The sequence below is a fragment of the Somniosus microcephalus genome, chromosome 27, assembly GCF_052327205.1.
Source record: "Somniosus microcephalus isolate GS21.2 chromosome 27, FLI_Smic_1.0, whole genome shotgun sequence".
NCBI lineage: Eukaryota > Metazoa > Chordata > Chondrichthyes > Squaliformes > Somniosidae > Somniosus > Somniosus microcephalus.
Window position 1 is genome coordinate 17,640,235 of NC_141013.1, and position 10,581 is coordinate 17,650,815.

Genomic DNA, 10,581 nt, shown 5'->3' on the forward strand with positions numbered 1-10,581 from the left:
ACTTTGGTGAGCTGCTGCAGCACATTCTGTAGATAGTACATGCTGCAGCCTCGGTATGTTGCTGGTGGAGGGAATAAATGTTTAAGCCATTGGGTGCTTTGACCTGGATAGTGTCAAGCTTCTTCAGTGTTGTTGGAGTTGCACTCCTCTAGACAAATGGAGAGTATTCCATCACACTCCTGATGTACCTGGTAGGTGGTAGAGAGGCTTTGGGGAGTCAGGTGAGCCGCTCACTGCCGAATACCCAGCCTCTGAACTATTCTAGTTGTCTTGGCAATTATATGGCTGGTCCAGTTGAGTTTCTGGTCAATGGTGTTCCTACCTCCTCCCCCCCAGGATGTTAATGTCGAGGGGCTAGGCCATGGTAATGCCACTGAATATTAAGGGGAGGTGGTTAGGCTTTCACTTGTTGGAGATGGTCATTGCCTGGCACTTGTGCGGCGCACAAGTTTCTTGGCACTCGTCAGTCCAAGCCTGGATGTTGTCCAGGTCTTGCTGCATGCGGGCATGGACTGCTTCATTATCTGAGGAATTGAGAATGGAGCTGAACACTGTGCAGAGAACAGCGTCACTTCTGACTTTATGATGAAGGGAAGGTCATTGATGAAGCAGCTGAAGATAGTGGGGCCTAGGACACTGTCTTGAGGAAATCCTGTAGCAAAGTCCTGGGACTGAGATTATTAGCCTCCAACAACCACAACCATCTTCCTTTTCTGCCAGGTATGTCTCCAGCCACTGGAGAGTTTCCCCCTCTGACTTAAGTTTTACTCGGGTTCCTTGGTGCCACACTCAGCCAAATGTTGCCTTGATGTCAAGAGCACGCACTCTCACCTTACCTCTAGAATTCATCTGTTTTATTCAAGTTTCGACCAAGATTATGAAGAGGTCTGGAGCCGAGTGGTCTACGTGGGACAGTAGGTTAGCCTCAATGACCTGTTTTGTTCATCCCAATAGTGTATCATCACTCCCAGCAAGCATGCCGATCTCTCTCCCCCACCCCAAACCACTTTTTTGTTTTTGGCATGTGTCAACACAGTTCACCATTTGCAGCATGAATCCATGCGCTTTCTTGTGTGACCAGGCAAACTTGGCCCCCTCTTGTATTTTAATGTATTTTTCGTTTAAAAATAAAATCCAAGTTGTTTGGGTTAGATTGTTCCCCGATGAGCCTCCCAGTCATGGGAGCTTGCAAGATCACATTTCGTTGTTCATGCACTTGTGCAATGACAATAAAGTTGAATTATTATTATTATAGCTTGATCACAGTTACATTTTCCAATTGTTCCTTGTTAAGAACCGTTAGCTATGTATTTGCTAATATCAGTATAAATTTAGATTTATCTTCCACGACAATTTTTTTTTTTTTTTTTTTATAAAGTCTTGTGTTCCTCCTTCTTGTCTTTTGGAGTAATACATCTAAAAGTAGGATACGATCTTGATATTTGCTTTGAAAAATCTTGAAATAAAAAGACTTGCACGTACATGCTTCAAATTGGAATGACTTTGCAAATGTAAATAATCACACTTTTACAGGTGCTATTTCATTTCTGTTAACAATGCACCAGATTTCCCATTTTTTGTGCTTGCGAAAGTTTAGAAAGAGCAAAAGGTTTCACAAACTTCCCAGAGCAGTGTACAGATAGCATAGTTCTGTAGGGGTGTGCATATACTTTTTCATAAAATACTGTGCGACAGTACTCTTCTAGGAGTCATGAAAATAGGTCAACAAATATATGTATCACAAATAGTAAGAGCGAAGGTTTAAGCCAGACATGTTACAACAAACCAACAGCAGTGGGTGTCACAAGCTGTGACTCTGCAGGCAACAGACAGAGCCTAAGGGGATGAGCACACATGACAACCCATAATAAAAGGAGTGAGGAATTTATCCTAGAAAGACAAAGAAGGGAAATAGCAATGACCTGATTTGACATTTGTCCACGTAATCCAAACTTCAAGTGAAATACACATTAGAGGTTAACTGCTCTGGTCTACAGAGTAGTGATTCTATTTCATAATTCATACTTGTTTCCCCCTTTGTGGTGCCCCATAAAAGGCAGCTACCACACCCCTTCTACAAACCAACCAAGCAGCAGTAAAACAAATTTTTTGCAGACCGAGGATTTACCAGATTGACAATTGGGTCTTTTGCCCCCCAAATGTGTCTTGTCAATTAAGGAGTTTATTGCATCTTTGGGGGAGGGGGGTGTTTGAACAGTTGAGAAAAACATCTTACTTCTGTAGCAGAAAAGCAACACAGTTCAAATGCAAGAAAGCAATGCAATAATTGAAACAGGACACGAGTCAGAATTGTGTCCATCTTGGGACCTGTTTTTTCCCCCCTGAAACATGGAATAATCTGACAGGTTCTGGGCTTGGGTTTGTGTTCAAAAATGGTCCAGCATATGAATGCCAATATTATTATAAATCACAACAGTCCAATACACATGAATCTCTAATGTAGCCCTCTGCTTATAAACAATACATGCACAAGCTCCTCCACCAACACGACTCCCACCCCCACCCCTCAGCATTCCCCCACAACTCATTTAAAGACTGATTTATTTGTGCAGCATGTGGATCTGAGCTAAGGAAATTATTCGACAGGCTAGTTTCAACTTTTTTGCCACAAGTCTTGTTACATTAACCCTGGTGCAACAATCCAGAGTAAAGCTCACATTCTTGCAGGAAAACCAATGCAAATTCCAACTCCCAACAATAGCACCTTTTTCTGCTAATATATTATTGGGGGGGGGGGGGGGGGGGTTCAAACTAATTTCCTGTTCTGTTTCTCTAGCCACATGTATTTCATTTTTCTGCCTATGTTATCTAACTTCTCTCTTGCCTTGACCCACTTGCCCTCTAACATTTTCCCCTCAGTTCCTCTTCCCTCCTTTTCTCTATCTAGTCACCCCTCCCACCCAACTAAACCTTTCTCCTATTATCTTCCCTCGCGTATTCTCAGGCTTACCCCCACCCCCATGTCTCTTTCCTTTAATACCCATTTAACTTCCCTCTCCTCCACCACCTCTATTCTGACCGCTATTCCTCCTCTTTCCCCAACCCGAGCTATCACAACCTCTTCCAGTCCGTCTCCCTTACTTACATAACTGATATTATGGAAACGTGAGATTGTCAAAAAGGGGGAGAAGCGCAATAAAACAATAAAACACACTGGGAGGCATGTTTATTTCTCAGCGCAGGTCAAAATCTGTTGCCATGAAAAAAAAACAGACACTCACTCCAACAGGTCCCATCTCTTTTTTTTCCCCGCTATCATCCGCCTTCTCTTGTTTTGCTCTCTCCACTGCCGCCCCCACCATCACCAGTAGAAACACACACACCCCTCCCTCCCGCACCTAAACACTGGCACATGGGGCGGGCCCTCCCTCCAGGTCGGGGGGTCTGCCCGCAGCCCAACACGGCAGGCAGCTCTCCCCTCCGGCCGGGGGCCCGACTCTCCACCCACCCTCACCCAACCGGAGAAATCACTGAAGGTCACCCAGTCCAACCAGCCGCATCCCTGCGCCCCGTCCCGCAACAACTAACTCCCAAAAATAAAGGGGGGGGAGAGGAGGGGGCGGGGGGGGAGAGGAGGGGGCGGGGGGGAAATGAAGCTGGGCCGGGGTCCGCCGCTCACCTTCCGAAAGTAGCGCACTGAGAATCCAAGTGAGAACGCAGTGCCAACACAGCTGTCCGAGCGCCATGTAAACACGTCGTGACCGCGGCGAGGAGGAGAGGAAAATTAAAAAAAAACCTTCAAAAGAAACCGCTGGCGAGACTGAACCTCCTCCCGCTATCACCCACCGCCATCTTGTGAGAGCGAGAGCCCACTGCGCGCGCACCACATTCCCCCCCCCCCCCGGGGCCCCAGTGCGTGTGTGCGCGCGCACGCGCCGGTATCACTCCCCCTCCCTCTCCTCCTCCCCTCCCACTCCTCCACCCCTTACCCCTCCCCTCCCCCTCCCTTCTCTCCTCTCCCCCCACCACCCCCTCCTCTCCCCCCTCCCCCTTTCTTCTCCCCCCCCTTCTCTCCCCCCCCCTTCTCTCCCCCCCTGACACCTGCATTCCTGACTCGCCTTGCAACCACTACATGGGCTCCAGGACACACACCCCCCCGGCACCCCCCCCCTGACTTCCTGCGTGCACCCCAGACAATGTGCAACACGCATTTGCCTTCATTGCTAATGCCTGAATCGAACTGGCTCACTACAGATATACATACTACATAGAATTACATAGGATATACAGCACAGAAACAGGCCATTCAGCAGAACGAGTCCGTGCCGGCATTTACGCTCCACCCGAGTCTCCTCCCATCCTTCCTCATTTAACTATCCGCATAACCCTCTATTCTCTTCTTCGTGGTATGCTTTTCCAGATTCCCCTTAATTGCATCTATACTATTCGATGACATTTCTTGTTCCAGAACCAGGGGTCACAGTCTAAGGATAAGGGGTGAGCCATTTAGGACAGAAATGAGGAGGAATTTCTTCACCCAGAGAGTGGTGAACCTGTGGAATTCTGTACCACAGAAGGCAGTAGAGGCCAATTCATTAAATATATTCAAGAAGGAGTTGGATATATTTCTTAAGGCTAAAGGGATCAAGGGACATGGGGAGAAAGCAGGGACAGGGTACTGAGTTTGGATGATCAGCCATGATCGCATTGAATGGCGGAGCAGGCTCGAGGGGCCGAATGGCCTACTCCTGCTCCTATCTTCTATGTTTCTATGTAAAGAATACTGAGGATGAGACAGTCTGAGAATTTCAGCATTTTTGGGGGGTTTTCTGCAAATTTAATTGAAATCCGGTCGAGCTGAGGCTATTTGTTTTCACGTGGGTTTGGGCTGGGCTGAGTTTGCAGCAGTGGCACAGTGGGGCCAGCTTTGCACCGTCTGTGTGCAATGTCCTTCTGAGCTCCAGCAGATCTGGTTTGTCTTGGCCCAGCCCGGTAGCACATGCATCCCTGGCCCAGCCCATTGGTAGCTTCAGGTTGGTGAATGGGAATTTGAGCAAGCTTAAAGGTCCAGATCTGATACATTTTTGGCGTGGCTTTCACCTTAAGTTGCATTATGTAAAACAAATCTGCCAAATGGAATAATTGCATTTCTGAGAATATGTCTGAGCATTGTACTATTTAAGAAGTTAGAATAAATAGTTCAGACCTATTTTTGAAGTTATTCAATTGTACCTTGCGTATTAGTAGATACAAAATCTATATTTTAGCCAAACGATTTGCAATTAAAGTCAGCACTTCAGTGTCGTGCAAAATTAGAATCAAGCACAGAATTAACTAGAGGCATATCTACTTCCATGAGAATTTCAGGGAGTTCACCACCTGACCAAATACCCTGCACACAATATTGAGTTTTTCCATAACACTTGCTTTAGTTACCTCTACATTTGCTGGAACTTTATGAAGCTGTTTGTCTCAATCTAGAATTTGTCCTAAGCAATTTAACACATCTGCCTTTCCTAATCCTTTATAGTAAATCCACTCAATGTATCCATTAAATGATCTTTGCAGTCTTTAACATGCAATCTACTATTTACATAACTATATTTTTGATCCCTCTTATCTGCCTTTGTGTTGTCCTGTTACTCCCTCAAGTGAGTTTATTAAAACTCCCAGGGGGAAAAGTTCAGTTGGTTAGCGCCTCCCGTTAGCGTCTCCGGGGGACGCTAACAACTTATCGCTCGAGCGCGGCGATTTTAGCACCGCACGCGAAATTGAACTGACGGTTTGCAGTGGCGCTAAACACTACCGCCACGATCTCTTGCACTCGGAGATCGTGACGTCATCCAAGCGTATAGCGCCCCGGACCGAAAATTGATTCTCGCCCCCTGCCTCAGTGCCTGGCACTAGGAAAGACAGGTAGAAGGGAACGGTTTGCAGTTGGCTGGGAGCTGGGGAAGCTATTTAAAGGCATGCGCTTCCTGCTTTTTCCTGTTGGCAATCAATTCTGCATACGCAGGTTGAGAGAGGGAGAGAGGCGACTGGAGACATTTAACGCTGTCCTACAAGGAGTTTTGTACCTCAGCAAGACTTTTCAGATTCCCATTTCTGTCAGCTTTATTACTATCACATTTAGAAGATTTAACGGGGGCTGTACTGGCACGGGGCCTCGCCCTCCAGCTTCACCGTCGGAGGCAGCAGAGGTGGCGAGAGAGCGTGGCAAACGTGGCCAGAGGGAGGAGCACCAACAGGGCTCTGCACGGGAGACCTCACCCTCCCAGGGTATTTTGGGAGCAATTCTCATACATTCATCTGTCCGAGGAGCAGTGTTTTAGAAGGCTCTGCTTCAGCAAGGAGGTTGTCCCAGAGCTGTGCCACCTCCTGCAGCCAGAGCTCCAGCCTCAGCTCAGGACCATGACGTCTCTGTTGGTGGCAGTGAAGGTCACAGTGGCTCTCAATTTTGTACGCCAGCGGCTCCTTCCAGGCGTCAATGGGGGATATTGCGAACATCTCCCAGTTCGCTGTCCATTGTTGCATCTGGGAGGTCACAAATGCTCGCTACAAAAGGAGAAGGGAGTGCATCTCATTCCCCATGACCCGAGACAAACAGTCTGAATGCACATTTGGCTTTGCTAAGATAGCGGGCTTCCCCATGGTTCAGGGTATCTTTGACTGCACACATGTGGCATGAGAATGCATAGGTTTTCCGCAATCGTAAAGGCTTCCACTCTCTGAACGTCCAGTTGGTGTGCGACCACAGACAGCGCATCCTTGCCATCAATGTCCGCTGTCCTGGCAGCAGCCATGATGCATTCATCCTGCGCCAGACTGGTGTCCCAGACCTGTTCCAACCACCACATCAACCTCATGGCTGGCTCCTCGGGGACAAGGGTTATCCACTCTGCACCTGGCTGATGACAACGCTCCGTAACCCCAACACTCCTGCTGAGCTCGCATACAATGGAGCCATAGCGCCACCAGGAACCTCATTGAACAGACAATTGGCAGGCTGAAGCAACGGTTCCGGCACAGCTCTGTGACAACCTCTTGACCACTCTGGAGGAGTCCTGCAGTACTCTCCCGAGCGAGTCTCGCTTTTCATTGTTGTGTGCTGCATGCTTCACAACCTCGCAATTCTGAGGACCCAGCCATTGCCACCAGGGATTGGTGGACCACCTCAGGAGGAGGAAGAGGGAGAGGAGGAGAAGCAGGCGGAGGAGGAGGATGAAGAGGGAGATGAGCAGCAGTAACGTGGGTGGGAGGCGCTCAATGTTGCTTCTGCAAGGGCCGTTCGTGAACGCCTCATAAGACATTGCTTCTGATGAATGACAGAGAAGATGGCTTTTGGGATGAACAAGCAGCCCGCTGCCCCGATTACCAGGCAAAGCTCCAATGAGTAACATGAGGAAATTTGTAACGTTTCAATAAAAAATTTTAATTTTCTGTACAACTGTGTCTTATTAAGCACAACCAATAACAAGCAAACACAACAATTCATTAACAAACAAAACTGGTTCTTACCACATCCAAATAAGTCTTAACAGAGTGAACAATACATTTACATACACATCCAACTTTGGTACAAACACTCCCCCCATATGTTAGAAAATTTTTAGTTATTCAGCCTTGTTCAATGACCTCCAACCACTTCTCACTTCCCCCCTTCCAACCTTACAGCTCCCCCTTAATGTGGCCCCAGTGGCTGCAGCAAGGCTGGCGGAAGGCTGCTGAATCTGGGATCCAGAGACCGGAGATGGCCTTGAAGGATGCCCTCGACCAGCTCTGGGTCTGGAGGATCCGGCTGCAGACTGCACCAACTCTGCATGGGCGGCAGCAGTCTGGGATGGCTGGGTTACAGGCTACGGCAAGTGCAATGGCGGAGTGGCAGTGGTGGCAGCAGGAATGCTGTCATCCTGAGAGAGGACAGCACCTTCCTGCTCGACCAACACACTGCCACTACCCCGGGGCAGAACCTCAGCATCCGGAGCAATCTGCTCGAGCACAGATTGCTGGCCTGCTGCGGCACCGTCAGATCCCCGGTGGACTGTGGGCGACCCAGCGAGGATGGCATCAGTCAGTGCTTGCGTGGCATCAACCTGAGCCTGCAGCAGGGCAGTCTGAGACTGGATGGCACCAACCAATGACTCAATTACAGCACTAAGCCATTGTGTTGCCTCGGCCTGTGCTGCAATAGATGCTGCCACCTCACCCATTATACGCGGCATGGGATCTGGGTCCCCACGGTCTCTCTGCAATTCAACCATCCTCTGCAAAGAGGCAAGGATGGGTTCGAGGGTTTGCGCACAGATGACAGCTGTGCTGGCAGTGGACTCCTCCATGCTCCTAGCTAGTGCATCCATGCTCTCGGGCACCCTTGCCATTGCACCCACGAGCTCAGTATGCATGCTCATCGCCTGAGTATTCATCGCCGCGATATCGAGGTCCTCATCTGAATCCTGTGCAGCAGAACTCGTGTGCGCACTCACCCTCCGGAGAGATGGCCCCCGAGCTTCCCTTTCCCCATGGTGTTGCTGCAGCCCGCTGGGTCCCAGAGCTTCGCCTACATCAGAGCCAATTCCTCTGCTCCCCTCCAGTGAACGCGTGGTCCCAGTATCGGATGTGTCGCCCTCGGGAGACGCAGGCAGTGAGGCTCCGGCTTGGTGTTCCTCCTCCTCTCCCGCGTCGTTGCCACTGGGGGGCTGAGGGACAGGCAGGTCAGATGGTGGCTCACTATCTGAAAGGAGGAAGGTACAAGAGTGGCTTTAACGTGAGTGGAGGGGAGCAGGAAATGGAGACAGTATAGTTAGATGGAAAGTGGGAAAGGCTGGTGTTGTGAGGGGGAAGTGGTATGAGAGAGGAGAGAGAGATGATGAACATACCATTGCTGTCCCCAAGGGGGTCAACCTCTCCGACTGCCACAGCGCCCATGACATGGCTCGTGATTAGTCTGTGAACTCGCTCCTCCAGCTGTGTGAGGGGGTGCAGCTCCGCCTGTCCACCTCCTATGCATTGTTGCTCCCTCCTGTTATGAGAAAGCTTGGCCTGCAAGAAAAAGGACAGCATGTGAGTGAGTGTGCAGCCACGTGTTTGGCAGATGTGCCTACCATAGTTGAATAGCCGTTAATGTCTGCAAGGTGTGAGATGTGGGTGTGACTTCAAGTATATGGACATAGTTGTTGGATGCGTGTTGGGGATTTGGCAACTTATACCGTCTGTGCACAGAGTGAGGTTGAGGTGGTGGGATGTAGAGGTAGTTCATACATCTACTCACTCTGACCCCCCGAGTGAGGTCGTTGAACTTCTTGCGGCACTGCGTGTGAGTCCTTTGGACCAGGCTACTGGACGATATGTAACAGGCAACCTCCCTCCACACCCTTGTGAACTCCCGGGGCAATGGCCTCCTGCCCGTGTCTGGGAACAGCACTGCCCGTCGGCGTTCCACAGCCACAATCAGAGCCTCCAATGCCTGGTCACTGAACCGGTGAGCTCTCTCCCTGGGCCTCTGAGTAGCCATGATAATCGTTGTTGAAGATTTGCACCTCCTTGCAGGCCCAGGTCAAACACAGCAATGATCAGGGTGAAGCTGTGCAACATGATGGACCCTCCCCTTTAACAACTGGAAGGCACCAGTCTGTCTGAGTCATTGACTTCGCCTGAGTTTGAGTAGCGCTCTGAGGTAGCGCCCCATTCCCTGACGTTAGCGCCCTAAGAGGAGTGTGTAGCACTTGACAGCGCTCCAATCACCTCCAGGGGCGCTGGAGATGAATTTCCCGGTCGCCAATTATAATTTACATCGGGCGCGAAATTTCGCGCCCGGCCGATATTAGCGCCCCAAAATGGTCGATACTGAATTCCCCCCCCCCCAGTATTTAGGTAAGGATAGATGTAGAGGTACTTCTGAGGCTGGGGCTTAGAGTGGTGAGGGAAACATCCACAATCAGGACACAACTTGTATAATTAAAGGTGAGAGAGCCTGTAATACCTATTCGCTCATTCATATCCCAGAGTTCACCATGACTGTGCAGCACCATCCAGTACTGTTCGCATTGTTATTCAAGTCCATTTTTAGCATAAAATATCAACCATTGAATTGCAAAGTGCAGTCAATAACGGAGGTTCTGAGCTTATGATTTACCAAACGGCATACGTTACCAAAAGCTTGTCCGTGTCAGTAATAATGTTATGGAGATGGAAGTTGGCACACACAATGATTTCAGGTCAGTCCTGACAATCGGTAAATAAGTAGAATAAGTAGTTGAATTGTTTCAGTGCCAACATGTGGCTGACTTCATAGAAACTGCCCATTTTGTAAATTTTATTCTTTCAGGCAGTTATGCAAATGATTCTCCATGAAATGCAAAATGTAAGTGCTGCAGTCAATCTACCCAGTTTTTCCAGTACTGAAACAATAACAACTGGCACAGTACCCACCACATACACAACCATCGATCCTACATTACTTACACAATTCCCACAGACACACACTACCAAACACACACATACATCCTACCCACCACACATAATAGCCACATGTACACCTACTACACTCAACTGCAAGTTACCCACACAAGCATGACGGCCACCACCCACCAGATGGGCACATGTATGTCACGTGCACACACA

The 10,581-nt window shown here is 49.1% G+C and overlaps 1 protein-coding gene across 1 annotated transcript in view; it reads right to left on the bottom strand.

Annotated features, from left to right (window-relative positions):
• Window positions 1–3,828, bottom strand: part of igdcc4 (immunoglobulin superfamily, DCC subclass, member 4) — a 131,640-nt gene extending 127,812 nt beyond the window's left edge. The window contains exon 1 of the mRNA XM_085968588.1: window positions 3,641–3,828. Within this exon, the coding sequence (XP_085824714.1) occupies window positions 3,641–3,707 (67 nt within the window). The 5' untranslated portion in view covers window positions 3,708–3,828. The remainder of the gene's footprint in view (window positions 1–3,640) is intronic.
• Between the last annotated feature and the right edge of the window lie 6,753 nt (window positions 3,829–10,581).